Here is a 21,990-nt window from a genome sequence, read left to right on the forward strand (position 1 = left end):
CAAGCGGGCCGAATCTGCTGACTAAAAGCATAATGTCATGATCCACAGTCCAAATGCCTTTCCCCTATTCCCCTTGCCGTATTTAGTGCTGGGTTCCCTATTTAGTGCTAAGCTAAGTCTAACTGAATGAGAGCCACTGAAAGTCTCATTAGAGTCCCTGTAGAGTAGACTGTGTAAATCTGTTCTCCACTTTCTCTCCCCAGAGACAGACTATGCTAGGCAGGCTAGCATTCAGCTGGCTGCCTGGTGGTTGAGCTAAGTTCATTCCTGTCAGCCAGTGAAAGGTTAACTTGACTGCAGCTCAAGGAAGAGGTCACGTTGGGTTGTGTCACCCCTCACATTCCTCTCACACAAAACCTCATGTTAGCACTGAACCCGCTGGCTATCGCACGCTTCTCTCCAAACCCCTAGCCAGCCAACAAAGTCAAAGCTATTTAATCCCCTGTGAGCGGGGGAGAGAGAGAAAAAATGCAGAATAAAAGAGAATGGGTTTTTAGTCAGACCTACTGTGCAGTTTGGGGCTGGCAAGGTTCCCACATGCTCCTGACAGTCTAGGCTAAATCCAAGTACAACTCTCTCACCACTCCCTCTACTAACTAGCCACCCATTTCCTTCTCTAGTGTCTCCCCACAGCCCGCCCCTTCCGTCCACAGCCAAGACCGCCCCACTTTAAATAGAGTTGACTTCCTGTTCACCTTTGACCCCCACTAGATACCACCCACTCCTGGCAGGTCTCCACTACCAGCAGGCAGATGAGGCCGGGTGACTGGAGGAACAGAGAGAGGCAGTCATAAAGAGAGAGATAGGCAGTCAGAAAGAGCTAGGGAGAGACAGAGCGAAAGACAGGCTATGTGCACACTGCCCACAAAATGAGGTAGAAACTGAGCTGCACTTCCTAACCTCCTGCCAAATGTATGACCATATTATAGACACATATTTCCCTCAGATTACACTGACCCCAAAATAATTTGAAAACAAATACATTTTTGATAAACTCCCATATCTATTAGGTGAAATACCACAGTGTGCAATCACAGCAGCAAGATTTGTGACAAGAAAAGGGCAACCAGTAAAGAACAAACACTATTGTAAATACAATCTATATTTATGTTTATTTATTTTCCATTTTGTACTTTAACTATTTGCACATTATTACAACACTGTATATAGACATCATATGTCTTTACTCTTTTGGAACTTTTGTGAGTCTAATGTTTACTGTACATTTGTTATTGTTTATTTCACTTTTGTTTATTATCTATTTCAGTTGCTTAGGCAATGTAAACATATGTTTCCCATGTCAATAAAGCCCCTTAAATTGAAAATTGAATTGAGAGATCAAGAGAGACTGATAGACCTACAGACGAGAGAGAGCCAACCGCAGCCAGAGAAACAGCCAATCATCTCTCAGCCTTGTGGAGGGCAGGTTTCCCAGCGGCAGGGGGCCCCTCCCCCTCCAGAAAGTAGAGTAGTGACTTGGTGTCAGGTTTCAGGGCTGACTGCAGCACTCTCTGACTGGCTGGCTGGCTGGTTGACTGGCTGACTGGGAGTTACATAAACCTCACCCAGGAAGGTCAGGAAGCAACAAAGACAGCAATTCAGTGGGGGCTGACAGCCAGCCAGCCAGCCAGCCAAATTGCCTTGGTATGACCATATCCAACCAGGCCCTTTCATAATGGGTGGCAGGTAGCCTAGTGGTTAGAGCGTTGGACTAGTAATTGAAAGATTTCAAGATTGAATCCCTGTGCTGACAGGGTATAAAATCTGTTGTTCTGCCCCTGAACAAGGCAGTTAACCCACTGTTCCTAGGCCGTCATTGAAAATAAGAATTTGTTCTTAACTGACTTGCCTACTTAAATAAAGGTAAAAAATAAATACTCAGCTCCTTTATCATACTGCTGTCTTCACAATGACTGGGAACAAAGGCCCTCTGTCTAGAAGTCTGTCTCTCTGTGTGACTAACAGTGAACAGAACCAGCCCACGTCACAGGCAAGCACTAGCCCATGAGGACTTGGCCTACAACAGGCTGGGTGGTATACCATATTTGACTATTTACTGCTATTGATGCACGGACCGGTTTGGGTTTTTACTTTACCTTGTAAAGCTGTATATTATTGTTTGGTTTGTTAAATGTGTTACGCCACTCCGCCGCGTGTAATAATGTCCGTTTTTATAGTTTACTCCGTTTGCTACTTGAGTCGTCTCTCTCCCTCTCTCCTTCCACACACACCAAGCCTCGCCCCCTGTCACTCAAGGAGAACAGTTTTTGCGCTACCATGAGTCACAACAACCACTTGCAGTAACAATCTGCATCTATCTTACTGTCTGCAAACAGCTAGTTTGTCTTTTCTTAGCAAGTTGTGGCTAAAATAAATTGTGTTAGCCGCTAATGCTAATAGCTTGTTAGTTTGCTAGCTAGCCAGCTAAATGCACTTAGTCAGAGCAAACGTAGCTAGCTAGCTAATACAGCCTGATGTTGTTTGTGCAACGGTATATTCTAAATCAGAGAGGAATTGGCGAAGCATTAATATTTTAGCTACATCAAAGCTACAGTAAGAGAAAACACTTAATGTAACATTAATTAGGATCCACTGGGAAACACTGACCAAAACTTTGGTTCCTACCCTGTCACAATAACCACTCCCTGGCTTTTTCATTTGTTGTCATGTCAAACAACACTGTATTCAAAGTCCCACTACATTCCAACCTTTGGTGGAAATTTCATTGAACAGTATAAAACTATCAGAATAGACAAAGCTCCATTAAAAACACTTCAAATGTATGTGTTTCCACCCTAGGGTCAAGCACTAGTCATAAAGCATATTTAGAACTTAATTATTCAAAAACTTAAAGTATTGTCAAAAATGTGAAACATATTATATGATATTTTGGCCATATCGCCCAACCCTACTTTATAGTATTGGGGTGAAAAAATATGATCCATTTGTAGTGATAATGTGCATGGAAAAACATTTGCTTGCTATCTCAGCAAGAGGACCAGAGCAGCATTGATCATGGCTGGGCCTCAAGAACAAGACAGAATCCATCCAGCTCTCCATCATTAAAGACAGACGGAAATCCTAATTAGCCACATGCAGTGCAGGCTAGGGACAGACACAGTGCTTAATTTGTCAATCGGGAGGAGCCAGAGCAAAATGTGAGCGCGAGAGGGTGGTGATCTAGGGACCTCTGAGGTACCGGAACGCACTAGAGAAAGAAGAAAATCACTGTTAAAGTAAAGCATTGCATGCATATCATCACATTTGCGTAGTGGCATAGAGCAGTAGAGTAGAGGCACTTACAAAAGAAGTTGCACACATGGAGAACATTTTTAGTGGCCTAGGGTCTGGGAAATATGTGGCCTTTTATAAATGCATTTCATGCAATTCCACATCATTTTACATGACTGGAGACTTTGGCATAATCTTTTTTAATGCCGCATTCAAAACATGGGAACTCGGGACTGTAACGCCCTGGCCATAGAGAGGGGTTTTTTGTTCTTTATTTTGGTTAGGCCAGGGTGTTACATTGGGTGGGCGTTCTATGTTCCTTTTTCTATGTTTTGGTATTTCTTTGTTTTGGGCCATGTGTGTGGCTCCCAATCAGGCACAGCTGAAGCTCGTTGCTGCTGATTGGGAGTCACACATAAGGAGCATGTTTTTCCTTTGGGTTTTGTGGGTAATTGTTTCTGTTTAGAGTATTTTCCTAACAGGACTGTTTGCTGTCGTTTTTGTTCATTTTGTAGTGTTCTCTTGTTTATTTGAATTAAAATTCTAATGATGAACACATCCTCTGCTGCACCTTGGTTCCCTCTTCCAGACAGCCGTTACAGAATTACCCACCAACAACGGACCAAGCAGCAGAGGAAGGAGCAGCACAAGGAGAGACACCAGGAGAAAAGCTATCTGGAGTCATGGACTTGGGAGGAAATCCTGGACGGGAAAGGACCATGGACTCAAGCTGGGGATTATCGCCGCCCACAGTGGGAGATCGAGGCGGCGAGAGCTGAGAGGCGCTGGTATGAGGAGAGGGAGCGCAACGGACACGGGAGGCAGCCCCACAATTTTTTTTGGGGGGGGGCACACGGGGAGATTGGCGGAGTCAGGTGGTAGACCTAAGCCAACTCCCCGTGCTTACCGGAAGCAGCGTGGTACTGGTAAGACACCGTGTTATGCTCTGGAGCGCACGGTGTCCCCAGTGCGCGTTCAAAGCCCGGTGCGCTACATACCAGCCCCCCGCAAGTGCCATGCGAGTGCAGGCATCGAGCCAGGGCGGATGGTGCCAGCTCAGCGCGTCTGGTCTCCGGTGCGCCTCCTCGGTCCAGGTTATGCTGCGCCGGCGTTGCGCACTGTGTCTCCAGAGCGCTGGGAAGGTCCAGTTCGCCCAATGCCTGCTCTCCGCCCGTGCCGGGCCAAAGTGGGCATTCAGCCTGGAGTGTGGGTAAAGAGTGTCCGTACCAGAACTCCAGTGCTCCCCCACAGCCCGGTTTATCCTGTGCCTCCTCCTCGGACCAGGCCTCCAGTGGGTCTCCCCATCCTGGTCCATCCTGTGCCACCTCCCAGGACCAGGCCTCCAGTGGGTCTCCCCATCCTGGTCCATCCTGTGCCACCTCCCAGGACCAGGCCTCCAGTGGGTCTCCCCATCCTGGTCCATCCTGTGCCACCTCCCAGGACTAGGCCTCCAGTGGGTCTCCCCATCCTGGTCCATCCTGTGCCACCTCCCAGGACTAGGCCTCCAGTGGGTCTCCCCATCCTGGTCCGTCCTGTGCCACCTCCCAGGACTAGGCCTCCAGTGAGTCTCACCTGTCCAGAGCAGTCAGAGCTGCCCGCCAGTCAACAGTCGCCAGAGCTGCCCGCCAGTCAACAGTCGCCAGAGCTGCCCGCCAGTCAACAGTCGTCAGAGCTGCCCGCCAGTCAACAGTCGTCAGAGCTGCCCGCCAGTCAACAGTCGTCAGAGCTGCCCGCCAGTCAACAGTCGTCAGAGCTGCCCGCCAGTCAACAGTCGTCAGAGCTGCCCGCCAGTCAACAGTCGTCAGAGCTGCCCGCCAGTCAACAGTCGTCAGAGCTGCCCGCCAGTCAACAGTCGTCAGAGCTGCCCGCCAGTCAACAGTCGTCAGAGCTGCCCGCCAGTCAACAGTCGTCAGAGCTGCCCGCCAGTCAACAGTCGTCAGAGCTGCCCGCCAGTCAACAGTCGCCAGAGCTGCCCGCCGAGTCGTCAGAGCTGCCCGCCAGTCAACAGTCACCAGAGAGGTCAGACTGCGCTGAACTGCCGGAGTGGCCAGACTGCGCTGAACTGCCGGAGTGGCCAGACTGCGCTGAACTGCCGGAGTGGCCAGACTGCGCTGAACTGCCGGAGTGGCCAGACTGCCCTGAACTGCCGGAGTGGCCAGACTGCCCTGAACTGCCAGAGTGGCCAGACTGCCCTGAACTGCCAGAGTGGCCAGACTGCCCTGAACTGCCAGAGTGGCCAGGGACGCCCGCCAGCCGGGCGCGGCCAGGGACGCCCGCCAGCCGGGCGCGGCCAGGGTCGCCCACCAGCCGGGCGCAACCTTCGCCGCCCGCCAGCCGGGCGCAGTCAGCGTCGCCCACCAGACCTTCGGCGCGGCCAGGTGCGGCACCTAAGAGGGCGACGCCAAGGGTGGAGCAGAGGCCACGTCCCGCACCTGAGCCGCCGCCGTAAGAAGGCCCACCCGGACCCTCCCCTTCAGAGTCAGGTTTTGCGGCCGGAGTCCGCACCTTTGGGGGGGGTACTGTAACGCCCTGGCCATAGAGAGGGTTTTTTTGTTCTTTATTTTGGTTAGGCCAGGGTGTTACATTGGGTGGGCGTTCTATGTTCCTTTTTCTATGTTTTGGTATTTCTTTGTTTTGGGCCATGAGTGTGGCTCCTAATCAGGCACAGCTGAAGCTCGTTGCTGCTGATTGGGAGTCACACATAAGGAGCATGTTTTTCCTTTGGGTTTTGTGGGTAATTGTTTCTGTTTTGAATATTTTCCTAACAGGACTGTTTGCTGTCGTTTTTGTTCATTTTGTAGTGTTCTCTTGTTGATTTGAATTAAAATTCTAATGATGAACACATCCTCTGCTGCACCTTGGTTCCCTCTTCCAGACAGCCGTTACAGGGACAGAGAAATCTCTGACTTCCGACTTCAGTGTGTTCAAGACAACTGGGAACTCGGGGAAAAAACAAGCTCCGAATGGGAAAATTTGATTTGAACGGTCATCCAACTCAGAATTCCAAGTCGGAAACTCAGGCCTCTTTCTCAAGCTCCGACTCTCCGATCTGAAAATGACTGATGTCATGACTCGACTTAGTTTTTACCCCGAGTTCCCAGTTGTCATGAAAGCACCATAATATTGCTGGTGATGGCCAATGCGCTCATACCAAAAGCCTCTCTCTCTTGTTTTACTTTGTAAACAATAGGTCTATTTGGAAGTTGATTAAATATTTTGGTAGCCTACAGCTGAACGATTAGTCTTCTCTTTTCAGCAGTAGCCATTTGCTTTTCAATCTGTGTTTTCCAGCGATTGTATTTGAAGTATTACGAAATGCCTTTTTTGTCTGCATGCTGTTTATTAACTGACATATTTCCCGCACGTTCCCAACTGTAGGCTATGCCTTGTTATTGGGCTACATTTCACAGCTTGGCACATTTTTTTTAAAGACGCTGATGTTCCTCTGTGGCTAAATGATATGCTTTCTCATGGTGTACTAGGCTATTCTGAATTATTTCATTTCTTTCTGAACAGACAGCAGTAACTCTATAACTTTGGCAAATGTATTTCAATTGATCAGGGGTGATGCAGCTCCTCCTGAACCCTTCGCACGGCTATGATTCTATAAGGAAATAAATGATGAAGTGCAACACTGGAGAGATCAGCGTTGCAGGCTCATTCATGTCTATCAGAGCAGAGAGGGAGAGAGATCATAGAAAGTGAATCTTGTTCCAGTTCTGTGAGAGACACAGGCGCGCTTCTGACACAGCCGCAGCCACGCGTTGGTCTCAAACATAGGTTACAATTTTGCACAAACCATAAGCCCAACCCAAATCAAGAGACAGGACCAGGCAGTGAGACAGGGCCAGAGACAGGACCAGGCAGTGAGACAGGGCCAGAGACAGGACCAGGCAGTGAGACATGGCCAGAGACAGGCAGTGAGACAGGGCCAGAGACAGGACCAGGGAGTGAGACAGGGCCAGAGACAGGACCAGGCAGTGAGACAGGGCCATAAGACAGGACCAGGGAGTGAGACAGGGTCAGACACAGGACCAGGGAGTGAGACAGGGCCAGAGACAGAACCAGGCAGTGAGACAGGGCTAGAGACAGGACCAGGCAGTGAGACAGGCCAGAGACAGGCAGTGAGACAGGGCCAAAGACAGGACCAGGGAGTGAGACAGGGCCAGAGACAGGACCAGGGAGTGAAACAGGGCCAGACACAGGACCAGGGAGTGAGACAGGGCCAGAGACAGGACCAGGCAGTGAGACAGGGTCAGAGACACGACCAGGGAGTGAGACAGGGCCAGAAACAGGACCAGGGAGTGTGACAGGGCCAAAGACAGGGCCAGAGACAGGCAGTGAGACAGGACTAGGGGGTGAGACAGGGCCAGAGACAGGCAGTGAGACAGGACTAGGGGGTGCGACAGGGCCAGAGACAGGCAGTGAGATAGCACTAGGGGGTGAGACAGGGCCAGAGATAGGCAGTGAGACTAGGACAGGGGGTGGGCACCACTCTATCCCCTGATGCCCTGCCTGTTCAGCAAACACACTATCTGTTGGCTCTTCACACACCAGTGGACATGAATAGAGCAGTCTACCCATAAGCATCAACACAAGGGTGGATGTTGACACAGACTGAAGGGAAGCTGGGCCTGTTCGCTGGTGTTCCATGTCCCATTTCAATTAGCGGATGGACAAATTGGACAAATTGGCTGCTGGGTCAAAACACCAGTCTGTGCTTGAGTATTTCAGCCTACCTGTTAGTCTAAGTGGTAGAGTTGAGAGAGATAGAGCTATGCTGTAGAGACAGGGTAAAGACCTAGCGACTTGTGAGTCACCACTCACCATAGAGTAGCTGTGTGTGTGGGTGTGCGTGTGCGTGCGTGCGCGCACTTGTTTACAATTTACAGAGCCAGTCAGAGATAGTTCTGATGAGTGCTGAGCTGCATGTGCCAGCACTAGGGCCATGGAAGGGAACAGACACACTGTGCTGCTGCAGATCGGATGTGGGTTCAACCACTATTTGAAATCTTTAGCCTGCCTGGAGTTCCAGATGGGTGGGGTTAGTAGTTTTGGGACTATTCTATTGGTTCCATTAATCAAGCACAGCTTCATTATTTGACATAATATCAAATAGTACTTGAACCCAGATCTGACATACAGTACAGACTGCTGCTGACGGTCCTCTTTGCCTGGCTGTCTGCGTCACTGTGGAGCCAGGCTCAGAGAGGTGTGTGGATGGATGTCGCTATGCTACTGGCCAGCTCTGCTCCAGGATCCGCCTTCTGCCTGTCAGAGCCAGAGCAGCACACTAATGCACTCTCTACCTCTCTCTGTGTCTGTCATTAGCCTCCCTCCCTCCCTCCTATCTCTCTCTCTCTCTCTCCCTCACTCACTACTCCCTCACTCACTCACTCCCTCTGTCCGTCTCTATCCTCTCTCCCTCCCCCTCCTCTCCCTCACTCACTACTCCCTCTATCCATCTCTATCCTCTCCCCTCCTCTCCCTCTCTCTCACTCAAAGACACATACGCACAGAGAAAACCACAAGAGCAACCACCCCCACACTCTACACTCTATCTAGCCATGTAGTGAGTGCAGTGCGCAGCAGCAAGACAGACAGACAGACAGTCAGGCAGTGTCTCTAGCCTCTAGCCTGCCCTGACCCACATCTATAGCCTTGAGTACGCTTAGTTACTGTAAGTCCTGGAGACACTGCTGCCACTCTTAATCAGGCCCTGGGACACAGCTAGGTTACTGTAGTTACCTGCTGTCTGTCTGTGTCCCAAATGGCACCCTATTCTCTATTTAGTGCACTATTTTTCACCAGGGCTTTGGTAAAATATAGGGAAAAGTTCCATTTGGGACAGAATACTGAGAGGATAGCTAGAATAGGCTGTATTATTATCATTTAAGGGAGGGCTGACCCTCCTTCCCCTACCACACTCCCTCCCTCCACCTCCCCCCTGATTGCAGGTGCACCAAATATGCTCATGCTCTTCCAGGGCTAGTTAAACATTACATGGGTGGGTGGCTGGCTGGCATCTGGCTGCTGAGAGGAGTGAAAGCATGGCAAGGCCCTCTCTAGTCTCTACGTCAGTGCAAGAGATTTATCCATTAACGTAGCTGTCACAAATACATGTCTCACTGTCAATTCTTTCAATTAATTTCCAACATAGTTGTAACTGAATAGATAAAACAACCTGGATAAGATGCAGATATAGATTTAAATGGGAATGAAATGAGAAATAATTTGACATTTGACAATTCGCTTCACCAATCCCCTCCTGTCCATGTGGTCAAGTGGAAGGACAACTATTAGCAACAACAACCACAACTATTCTATACATCCGCAATGTGTATTTCTTCCCCTGTAGTAATACATTAAAGCTGCAATATGTAACTTTTTGAATGACCTGACCAAATTCACATAGAAATGTGACATAGATCTGTCATTCTCATTGAAAGCATGAAGTCGTAGATCTGTTCTATGTGGGCTATTTCTACACTTTCCATTCTTAAGTTTCATTTTTGTATCTTTTACTTACAGTTTTGTACACCAGCTTCAAACAGCTGAAAATACAATATTTTGGGTTATGGGAAATATATTTCACAGTGGTTTAGATGGTACGATGACTATCTACACTATACTTGCTTGTTTTGTCACGTAAACTGAAATTAGAATTGTAGCAACCAGGATAGCAACCAGGAAATGGCAGAGTGATTTCTGCATAGTGCATCTTTAAATATATGAATGAAGGAGAATTCTGCGGAATCTGGATAACTAGGTACTTCATCCATATCATCCTTTCTGAGTCTGTCAGCATATGTCAGCCTAGCCAGCCTCAGACTGAAAGCAAGTGTTAATGGCCCAGTGGGTTTACCTGTATCTTGTAGTCCATGGATATTGAGATCCTGTCTTCCTCCTTCATCTCTTCTTCTTCCTCTCCCTTTCCATTCCTCTCTCCATCCCCACCATTGGTCCAGGAACAGTTGGAGTCGTGGTGGTCGTGCTGACTGAGGGCAGCCTCCAGCTGGGGCAGCAGCTCATCAGCCAGCAGGTCCGGAGCCTCCAGGCCCTCAAAGCCCCCTCCTTGGGCCTCCACCTCCCCTTGCAGCCCTGCCAGGCTAACCTCTAGAGACACGTAGCCGTTAGTGTTAGTGGTGCTGTCCGGAGGTCTGGTAACTTCCAAGTTAGATCCACAGTTCTGGGGCTGGTGCTGGTCTGGAACGAGCTGGCTGACTGCACTGGGGTAGCAGCTCATGGCCTGGCCAAACATCTCAGATGAGTCGTAGTTCCCTTGGGTCTGCCTGGAGCAGCGCAGAGCCCGGAAGGGACATTCGTCCTCAACCTGGCTGACTGGGACCTGCTCGGGCTGGTGATGCTGAGTCATCCCTGGAGCAGACAAAAATGCACATCCAGCTCCCACGAGAGAGAGTTCAGGCACTGAGGAGGGCAGGGGAGTGGTGGTGGTGATCATGGACACTGGGGCTAAAGAGAGAGGCTGGCTCAGGCTGGAGATGCCAGGCTGACCCTGGCCAGGGAAGGAGTATTGGGAGGGAGGGTAGGCGGTGGTGGAGCTCACTGAGCAGGAGGACAGGGTGTGAGCCATGGGGGAGCAAGTCTGCATGGAGAAGGACATGCTAGAGTCCTCTGGCCCTACCCCAGGAAAGGCCCCCTGAGTCCCCTGCACCAGCTGGTAGCCACCCTGCTGTGGTGGGGTTCCAGCCAGCGAGGCATTGGGGGTTTCCACATTAGCTTTGGCCAGAGCCCCTGAGTTAGGCACAGCCCTGGAGTGGAACTGGGTTCCCCCGATGGTAAGCTGCTGGTTGTGAGGAGCTGGCTGTTGGTTGGCCTGGTGGAAGGGGAAGCTGTGGTGCTGCTGGGGCAGAGACTGAGGGTTCACTACCTGTTGATGAAGGTGCTGCTGCTGCCGCTGGTTCAGAAGCTGGTGTTGCTGCTGCTGAAGTTGTTGTTGACAAGGGTGGTGCTGCTGCTGTGGCTGTTGCTGTTGGAGGTGATGCTGTTGGTTGTGGAGTTGCTGCTGCTGTTGTTGATGTAGTTGTTGTTGTTGCTGGGGCACTGAGTGGTAGAGGTTCCCGTTCTGGTCCTGGTTGCCCCACATGGGGCTGCTGTTGGAAAACAACGCGTTGGATTGGGGTGCCTGACCAATTGAGCGTCCATGGAACTGGGTATGCTGTGCTGCTATCATCCCTCCACCACCCACACCCTCAGAGCCAGCGAAGGGCTGTCCCATGGAGTTCTGAGCCTTCATGCCTGGAAAATGCCCCATCTGCTGCCCATAAGCCATGCTCTGTTGGGTGGAGGAGGGCATGGAGGTGGGTATCATCCCGGGGTGTTTCCCTGCCCCCATCGGCTCCACCTGTAGGGGCTCAAAGCCTACGCTGAGGTTGAGCTCATCCACCAGCGAGGGTCCAGGGGGGAAGCCCTCCTCAGCCAGCCCGTCCAGCCCTCCCACAAACAGGTTGGGGTCGTCAAAGAAGTCCATGATGGGATCTGTCATAGCCTAGGGTCAGTCTTCCGGAGACCAGTCCACCACGTTGGTCCTCTGCTGGGTTCTAGCTGGTGCTGAGGAGCGTCACGTGTTACTGAGCTACAGTATGTCCATCACAGACTGGCTCTGGAGAGAAAAACTAAGACAAAACCTCAAGTCAGATTTAACAGAGAGAAGAAAAACATGCATCTTTAAACATGTCTCGTTCATACTGAGCTGTGTGTGGGCTGCACAATAAAGAGATTTTCAGTTGTCAAATAGATTTTAAGAAATGTAGCCTCTCTTTTAGATGTTCATCCTGTGTTTTTCAAATCAATACACTTCTAGTTGTTTTCAAGATCTCCATAGACCTCTACCTCATATACACTACAATAAGCAATTTATTACCATAACAGACGCTCTCAGCAGTGAAAACAGTGGCTGCCAAAAAGCCAAGTAATGGCTAGGTCAGACAGGCCTGGGATGAATTTGGCACCGTCAATTATCTCTGGTTGGCAGCAGCTAGTTGTGTGGTAACGCATTTGATCTGATCTAAACTGAACCAACTGCCAGACAGACCAACAGCCAGGTGCCTCTAGTCTTCCTCGGTTCAAAGCCCCCTGATCCGCTCAGCCTCAGCCCTGTGGCTGTGCTGTGCCTGCTATCTACCGAGCCGTCTGTCTGCTAGTAGCTACTGAATGTGTGGGAGGAAGGTGCAGACAGACAGATAGACAGCTGATGCTGTTTGTGTCAACAGCCAGGGAGGATGGCTCAGGATGCATCTAACCACAGACCAATGACCAATAGAAGATGACGGAACACTTGTGTTAGTCAAGACCTGCTGACTCATACTCACCACACACACTCACCTCACTACAAACACTTTGACATGCCTTCCTGAATGTACAGTCATGGCTCTCACAAGTCTTCTGATTCAGAGGGGGGCATACAACTGAGATCCAATGCTTCAACCACAACTCGTGAACCTCTGCTAAGGTTAAGTGGGGTAGTGGGTAGGCTTGGGCGGTATACCGTATATACCGTATAGCGGGGAATTTGGAAATAGCCACGGGATGGTTTTTCAATACCATTAACTATTTCTTTGAAGTTTTTCTATATATACTGCTCAAAAAAATAAAGGGAACACTTAAACAACACATCCTAGATCTGAATGAAATAAATAATCTTATTAAATACTTTTTTCTTTACATAGTTGAATGTGTTGACAACAAAATCACACAAAAATAATCAATGGAAATCCAATTTATCAACCCATGGAGGTCTGGATTGGGAGTCACACTCAAAATTAAAGTGGAAAACCACACTACAGGCTGATCCAACTTTGATGTAATGTCCTTAAAACAAGTCAAAATGAGGCTCAGTAGTGTGTGTGGCCTGCACGTGCCTGTATGACCTCCCTACAACGCCTGGGCATGCTCCTGATGAGGTGGTGGATGGTCTCCTGAGGGATCTCCTCCCAGACCTGGACTAAAGCATCCGCCAACTCCTGGACAGTCTGTGGTGCAACGTGACGTTGGTGGATGGAGTGAGACATGATGTCCCAGATGTGCTCAATTGGATTCAGGTCTGGGGAATGGGCGGGCCAGTCCATAGCATCAATGCCTTCCTCTTACAGGAACTGCTGACACACTCCAGCCACATGAGGTCTAGCATTGTCTTGCATTAGGAGGAACCCAGGGTCAACCGCACCAGCATATGGTCTCACAAGGGGTCTGAGGATCTCATCTCGGTACCTAATGGCAGTCAGGCTACCTCTGGCGAGCACATGGTGGGCTGTGCGGCCCCCCAAAGAAATTAAATGCCACCCCACACCATGACTGACCCACCGGCAAACCGGTCATGCTGGAGGATGTTGCAGGCAGCAGAACGTTCTCCACGGCGTCTCCAGAGTCTGTCACGTCTGTCACGTGCTCAGTGTGAACCTGCTTTCATCTGTGAAGAGCACAGGGCGCCAGTGGCGAATTTGCCAATCTTGGTGTTCTCTGGCAAATGCCAAACGTCCTGCATGGTGTTGTGCTGTAAGCACAACCCCCACCTGTGGACGTCGGGCCCTCATACCACCCTCATGGAGTCTGTTTCTGACCGTTTGAGCAGACACATGCACATTTGTGGCCTGCTGGAGGTCATTTTGCAGGGCTCTGGCAGTGCTTCTCCTGCTCCTCCTTGCACAAAGGCGGAGGTAGCGGTCCTGCTGCTGGGTTGTTGCCCTCCTACGGCCTCCTCCACGTCTCCTGATGTACTGGCCTGTCTCCTGGTAGCGCCTCCATGCTCTGGACACTACGCTGACAGACACAGCAAACCTTCTTGCCACAGCTCGCATTGATGTGCCAACCTGGATGAGCTGCACTACCTGAGCCACTTGTGTGGGTTGTAGACTCCGTCTCATGCTACCACTAGAGTGAAAGCACCGCCAGCATTCAAAAGTGACCAAAACATCAGCCAGGAAGCATAGGAACTGAGAAGTGGTCTGTGGTCCCCACCTGCAGAACCACTCCTTTATTGGGGGTGTCTTGCTAATTGCCTATAATTTCCACCTGTTGTCTATTCCATTTGCACAACAGCATGTGAAATGTATTGTCAATCAGTGTTGCTTCCTAAGTGGACAGTTTGATTTCACAGAAGTGTGATTGACTTGGAGTTACATTGTGTTGTTTAAGTGTTCCCTTTATTTTTTTGAGCAGTGTATTTTAATATTTGTAGCTACTTTGTAAGTAAATACCTGCAGTCAACTTGGGCAATATGTTAGAAGATAAAGCGTTCTTCATTTCACTTGTCACATTATTTTACATTATGAAGCTCCCTAGAACAGTTGAGCCAGTCACGTGTTTGTTTGTAAATGGCACAAAGCGGGAGCAGTTGAGCTGAGCTGTGTATTGACAGGGGTTGATTTTTATATTGAAAGTCACGTGTTTTTGTGCTTCAATAGAGTGATCAGGGACGTGCAACTATAGTTTTCCTTCACATAAAATATATTACTGCAACACATTCGGCAGAATATAGCTTAATTTTCATCAGATGACAACAGAAGCGCAACGCTATTAGGCTGGCAGTCACACAAGTAGGCTAAATGAGCTTACAATGAACATGCAATGTATTTTTTGCAAAAGTAATGCATGGCAATCATATTTCTGTTTATTATAGAAAGAATGTAGCTAGCTACATTTCCTAATGTTTTTCTTAAAGTTAATCTGGAGTAACGTAGGCTGGCTACACCGAGAAAAGTAGCGGAGAAAAGTAGCTTCATCAGAACGCTGTCAGCTGATAGAATGCCCTTAGTGAATTCTCATCCGAGTGGAGAAGTGCAACTGAAGCACAAAATTTGTCTGATGCCGCGATTTGGGTTTACAAAATGCAGCAATATAGAAGAATTCTGCGTTAACGTGACCCCTAAGTTTAACTTTATGGTTATCTACGTAAGTGGCTAAATTAATAAGGTGATGGGGAATTCATCATATTGTGTTGGTTTTCTGCTGTGTTTGAAAAGTCAAAGCCCTTTGGATGAGTTATCTGTACAGCTGCCACTGCTGTCTTTTGATTTCCTTGTGTTTTTTTCTCCTCTCCGTTCTCGGCCTGTCTTCTTCTCTAAGCAGAGCAAGCAGGCCTGTTGCCCTACAGACTCCAGACTCCACACAGACACAGCATGTACACATGCTGCTCCAGAGCCAGCACTGTTTATTGCACAATGTATCTCGTTCACATTCGCTTGTAAATGTCCAAACTCACCAAAAATGACATTCAGTAGCTCCTACCTATGTATGTATAACTTTATAGCTAGGCTGCCTATCCCATTTGCGCTCGTTAGCATATTTAGCTAGCAGCCTCCATGGTAAAACCGTACATCTCTGGATTAGAGAAGGACGGTATGAAGATATGAAAATCTGCATACCACCCAACCCTAGTAGTGGGGCTGTCCCTAGCTATGATGAAATCTTACTTTTTACTCATTGTTACAAAGGCCCAGTATGCCATATGACACAAGCACATAACCAAGACAATACACAAGATTCATATAGGAAGCATCAAGACTTTACCCTAACCTGGTTACTGTGAATCATTAATGTAGCCTTACTCAGACAGTTGTGCTGGACCTCCATTCCATAACAACATGGACAGCTATACCAGTTAGAACTGTGTTTAACAGGAGCACCAGATAACAGGGGCCAGATCATATCCCATGTCCAGCTCCCGGCTATACTAGAGCTCTGTTCTCGTGTGACTAGCAGCCAGCCCAGGAGTAGGAGAGTATTTTCTTCTCTTGCAACACAGACCTACAGCTGAGGGCAGACTAGGCATGAAAAGAGAACTCCCATTGCTCTCAGCCACTCAGCAGGGCTACATTGTAACTGACAATGAGCAGAATGGCCAGGCCTAATTCTCCCAAACAGACAGGAAAATCTGATCACTCAATTAGAGGTAACATCATACCAGAATCCTACCCGGGCGGCTCAACAGTCTGAATTAGTAATCAGAGGTAGGCTAGGTAGCTTATCTGAGCAGCATAAAGTTTTTCCTGCTGCTGCTTCTTCGTCTTGTATTAGTTGGGACCAATGATGAACTGTAGAACCTAAGCTATATGATGTACAATACAACCGGTTATAGGCTGTCTATGTTTGAGACTAGGGCTATCCCACATTAAATAATAGCTTTGAAAGGACAGACGACTTTCGGTAGACCAAGATATTATTTAGTGTGGGACAGCCCTAGTCTCAACCATAGACAGCCTATAAACGTGCATTTTTCCATATATAGACACACCAAATGTATTTAAATAAAAGCAACTATATACGCATTGAGCTTGCCTGATGCTTTAAGAGCAGTTTTTGATTAAATAAGACACAAATGACTCAAGAGGGAGCCAGAGATGAAGATAATCAGAAGAAGAAAAACTTAACCTGACCATCCTGACCATCCTCCTCCCGCTCCTACTGACTTTCGCAGATTCTGCCGCTGCTCTCCTGAAGTTTCCGGTAATAGGCTACACGAGTCGGTAACTTTTCTGATGTGGAATGTCATTTTATATTACAATTTCTACCGATCTGCATGCCAGTTATGGTTTTCATATGCACATTTTCGTGCAACAGTTAGATTTCATTTATAATAATGTCTTTGTATGTCAAAATCATTGTGATGTGGTTAATAAAAATTATATCCAAATCTTAATGAAAATGATACAAAACTAAAGTCACTTCTATTGCCATTGCCAACTATGTAAAAACAGCTCATAAAACCAACAACAAAAAATGTCCTGATCAAAATAAATATCCTATAAATCACATTGGCTAGGCATGGCCTGTCTGCAAGGAACTAGAAACATTGTATCAACTATTAACTAGGGTCTGGCCTGAAGCTCATGTTAGCAAACTTGCAACTATGTATGAAATATTCTGGGCCCTCAGAGTTTCCTGCCAGTGAGCTCCGAACAGACACAGCTGTAGGCTATTTGCGCAAGAGATAAGAAGTAATCAATGCGCATTCGTACTCAACAACGACGGGAGCGCTCCAAACAAAACATAATAACTAAATTGTCAAAACTAGTACATTGAATGAAACAGACCAAAACTTGTTTTTCACAAGTGTAGCATAGGTTGTGCGCTCTGCAAACAATGTGTTCACTCTGACAATCAGAACTGTAAAAGACTGAAATAACAATATATTAAAAGCATTAACAAAAATTACCGTAACCAAACAAACATTGTAGATTAGAAATTATAGGAATTAACGGCAAATGTACTTACTACTTGTGATATACACTACCGTTCAAAAGTTTGGGGTCACTTAGAAATGTCCTTGTTTTGATAGAAAAGCACATTTTTTTGTCCATTAAAGTAACATCAAATTGATCAGAAATAGTGTAGACATTGTTAATGTTGTATATTACTATTGTAGCTGGAAACGGCAGATTTTTTATGGAATATCTATATAGGCATACAGAGGCCCATTATCAGCAACCATCACTCCTGTGTTCCAATGGCACGTGTTAGCTAAACCAAGTTTATCATTTTAAAAGGCTAATTGATCATTAGAAAACCCTTTTGCAATTATGTTAGCACAGCTGAAAACTGTTGTTCTGATTAAAGAAGCAATAAAACAGGCCTTCTTTAGACTAGTTGAGTATCTTTAGCATAAGTATTTATGGGTTCGATTACAAGCTCAAAATGGTCAGAAACAAATACTTTCTTCTGAAACTGATCAGTATGTTCTTGTTCTGAGAAATGAAGACTATTCCATGCGAGAAATTGCCAAGAAACTTAAGATCTCGTACAACGCTGTGTACTACTATCTTCACAGAACAGCGCAAACTGGCTCTAACCAGAATAAAAAGAGGAGTGGGAGGCCCCGGTGCATAACTGAGCAAGAGGAAAAGTACATAATTAAAAAGAACGAAAAAAAACTACTTTATTAAACCAGGTAGGCCAGTTGAAAACAAGTTATTATTTACAACTGCGACCTGGCCAAGATAGAGCAAAGCAGTGCGACACAGACAACACAGAGCTACACATGGGATAAACAAACGTACAGTCAATAACACAATAGAAAAGTCTATATACAGTGTGTGCAAATGTAGTAAGATTAGGGGGGTAAGGCAATAAATAGGCCATAGAGGTGAAATAATTACAATTTAGCAATTAAACACTGGAGTGATAGATGTGCAGAAGATGAATGTGAAAGTAGATATACCAGGGTGCAAAGGAGAAGAAAAAAAAATAACAACATGGGGATGAGGTAGTTGGGTGGGCTATTTACGATGGGATATGTACAGGTGCAATGATCGGTAAGATGCTCTGACAGCTGATGGTTAAAGTTAGTGAGGGAGAAATAAGTCTCCAGCTTCAGTGATTTTTGCAATTCGTTCCAGTCACTGGAAGCAGCGAACTGGAAGGAAAGGCGGCCAAAGAGGAGTTAGATTTGGGGGTGACCAGTGAAATATACATTTGAAGTCGGAAGTTTACATACACTTAGGTTGGAGTCATTAAAACTTGTTTTTCAACAACTCCAGTTATTTCTTGATAACAAACTATAGTTTTGGCAAGTCGGTTACGAAATCTACTTTGTGCATGACACAAGTAATTTTTCCAACAATTGTTAACAGACAGATTATTTCACTTATAATTCAATGTATCACAATTCCAGTGGGTCAGAAGTTTAAATACACTAAGTTGACTGTGCCTTTAAACAGCTTGGAAAATGTCAGAAAATTATGTTATGGCTTTAGAAGCTTCTGATATGCTAATTTACATAATTTGAGTAAATTGGAGGTGCACCTGTTGATGTATTTCAAGGCCTACCTTCAAACTCAGTGCCTCTTTGCTTGACATCATGGGAAAATCAAAAGAAATCAGCCAAGACCTCAGAAAAAAATGGTAGACCTCACAAGTCTGGTTCATCCTTTGGAGCAATTTCCAAACGCCTGAAGGTACCACATTCATCTGTACAAACAATAGTGCGCAAGTATAAACACCATGGGACCACGCAGCCGTCATACCGCTCAGGAAGGAGACACGTCATGTCCCCTTGAGTTAAATGTACTTTGGTGCGAAAAGTACAAATCAATCCCAGAACAACAGCAAAGGACCTTGTAAAGATGCTGGAGGAAACAGGTACAAAAGTATCTATATCCACAGTAAAGCAAGTCCTATATCGACATAACCTGAAAGGCCGCTCAGCAAGGAAGAAGCCACTGCTCCAAAACAGCCATAAAAAAGCCAGACTACGGTTTGCAACTGCACAATGGGACAAAGATCGTACTTTTTGGATAAATGTCCTCTGGTCTGATGAAACAAAAATAGAACTGTTTGGCCATAATGACCATCTTTATGTTTGGAGGAAAAGGGGGAGGCTTGCAAGCGAAGAACACCATCCCAACCGTGAAGCACGGGGGTGGCAGCTTCATGTTGTGGGGGTGCTTTGCTGCAGGAGTGACTTGTGCACTTCACAAAATAGATGGCATCATGAGGCAAGAACATTTTGTGGATATATTGAAGCAACATCTCAAGACATCAGTCAGGAAGTTAAAGCTTGGTCGCAAATGGGTCTTCCAAATGGACAACAACCCCAAGCATACTTCCAAAGTTGTGGCAAAATGGCTTAAGGACAACAAAGTCAAGCTATTGGAGTGGCCATCACAAAGCCCTGACCTCAAACCTACAAAAAATGTGTGGGCAGAACTGAAAAAGCGTGTGCGAGCAAGGAGGCTGACAAACCTGACTCAGTTACACCAGCTCTGTCAGGAGGAATGGGCCACAATTCACCCAACTTATTGTGGGAAGCTTGTGGAAGGCTACCCGAAACATTTGACCCAAGTTAAACAATTTAAAGGCAATGCTACCAAATACTAATTGAATGCATGTAAACTTCTGACCCACTGGGAATGTGTTGAAAGAAATAAAAGCTGAAATAAATCATTCTCTCTACTATTATTCTGACATTTCACATTCTTAAAATAAAGTGGTGATCCTAACTGACCTAAGACAGGGAATTTTTACTAGGATTCAATGTTAGGAATTGTGAAAAACTGAGTATAAATGTATTTGGCTAAGGTGTATGTAAACTTCCGACTTCAACTGTACCTGCTAGAGCGCGTGCTGCTATGGTGACCAGTGAGCAGAGATAAGGTGGGGCTTTACCTAGCAAAGACTTATAGATGACCTGGAGCCAGTGGGTTTGGCAACGAATATGAAGCAAGGGCCAGCCAACGAGAGCATACAGGTCACAGTGGTGGGTAGTATATGGTTATTTGGTGACAAAACAGATGGCACTGTGATAGACTACATCCAATTTGCTGAGAAGAGTGTTGGAGGCTATTTTGTAAATGACATCGCCGAAGTCAAGGATCGGTAGGATAGTCAGTTTTAAGAAGGTATGTTTGGCAGCATGAGTGACGGATGCTTTGTTGCGAAATAGGAAGCCGATTCTAGATTTAATTTTGGATTGGAGATGCTTAACTTGTTATGGATAGGGGGCAGTATTTTCACGGCCGGATAAAAAACGTACCCGATTTAATCTGGTTACTACTCCTGCCCAGAAACTAGAATATGCATATAATTAGTAGATTTGGATAGAAAACACTCTAAAGTTTCTAAAACTGTTTGAATGGTGTCTGTGAGTATAACAGAACTCATATGGCAGGCCAAAACCTGAGAAGATTCCATACAGGAAGTGCCCTGTCTGACAATTTGTTGTCCTTCTGTTGCATCTCTATCAAAAATACAGCATCTGTGCTGTAACGTGACACTTTCTAAGGCTTCCATTGGCTCTCTAAAGCCGCCAGAAGGTGGAACGGGGTGTCTGCTGTCTCTGGGCAAAGTACAGCAGCAGAGTTTGTAAGTGGTCAGCCTGGGGACAGTGAGACTGAGATGCGCGTTCACGAGACTTCTTTCTCTCTCTGAATGAATACAACGTTGCCCGGTTGGAATATTATCGTTATTTTACGAGAAAAGTAGCATAAAAATTGATTTTAAACAGCGTTTGACATGTTTCTAAGTACGGTAATGGAAAATTTTGAAATTCAGGAGAAGTGTATCTATAAAATGGTGTAAAATAGTCCTATGTTTGAGAACTTTGAATTATGACATTTTGTGGTTTTAAATTTGGCGGTCTGATTTGTCACTGGCTGTTGAATAGTGTGGGACGATTTCGTCCCACCTCCCCTAGAGAGGTTAAGTAGCCCTGTTTTCACCTTTCCCTTTGTGGGAAGTTGTATTCGTGCACTGCTATGTTTAGCCTGCAGAACTGTTAGCTGTCGTTCGTGGTTTCGTTTTGTTGTTTTTGTGTGGAATTCGTAATAAAATAAATATGAGCATTCACGTACCCGCTGCATTTTGGTCCACTTCCTACGACGGTCGTTACAATACTACATTTGTTTTATTTGATGGCTTTATTATTTTATTCCAAGTCATCATCTCATCTCTATAGAGTTGCTACCTATGCTGTCTGACAAAATCACAATTTTGTAGTTCTTCAAAGTAAACAAGACATACTTTTATGACTGCTGAATACCAACTATCAATCACTTTGATCATGTATTTTCAGGTAGCGATACTGCACGAAGCAACAGCTGCTCTCTATATCACCTCACAATCACGCATTCTTCTGTCTCTTCTGTAGCAGGCATGAAAGAAACAGACGGGACGAGTAGATGTGCAATGGATTATGGTCATTTTAGTTAATTACCACATTTTATGTGCTAAACTATGTAGAATATTGACCTGTTGTCCCTACTACATCACACACTCCAGGCTGGATCTGATTTATCTCTAGAGAAA

At 46.5% G+C, this 21,990-nt stretch overlaps 1 protein-coding gene across 11 annotated transcripts in view; it reads right to left on the minus strand.

Moving 5' to 3' along the window:
* Positions 1–21,990, minus strand: part of LOC106592263 (chromodomain-helicase-DNA-binding protein 9) — a 127,736-nt gene that overhangs the window by 102,628 nt on the left and 3,118 nt on the right. For 7 of the 11 annotated variants that reach the window (XM_045689301.1, XM_045689299.1, XM_045689298.1 and 4 more), the window contains one exon: positions 10,097–11,867. The exons of 2 other annotated variants lie outside the window; for them this stretch is intronic. In XM_045689301.1, the coding sequence (XP_045545257.1) occupies positions 10,097–11,737 (1,641 nt within the window). In that variant the 5' untranslated portion in view covers positions 11,738–11,867. Of the gene's footprint in view, positions 1–503; positions 628–10,096; positions 11,868–21,990 lie in introns of those variants that run through there. 2 more of the 11 variants (XM_045689306.1, XM_045689307.1) reach the window with 2 other exon arrangements.

The sequence above is a fragment of the Salmo salar genome, chromosome ssa11 (genome assembly GCF_905237065.1).
Source record: "Salmo salar chromosome ssa11, Ssal_v3.1, whole genome shotgun sequence".
NCBI lineage: Eukaryota > Metazoa > Chordata > Actinopteri > Salmoniformes > Salmonidae > Salmo > Salmo salar.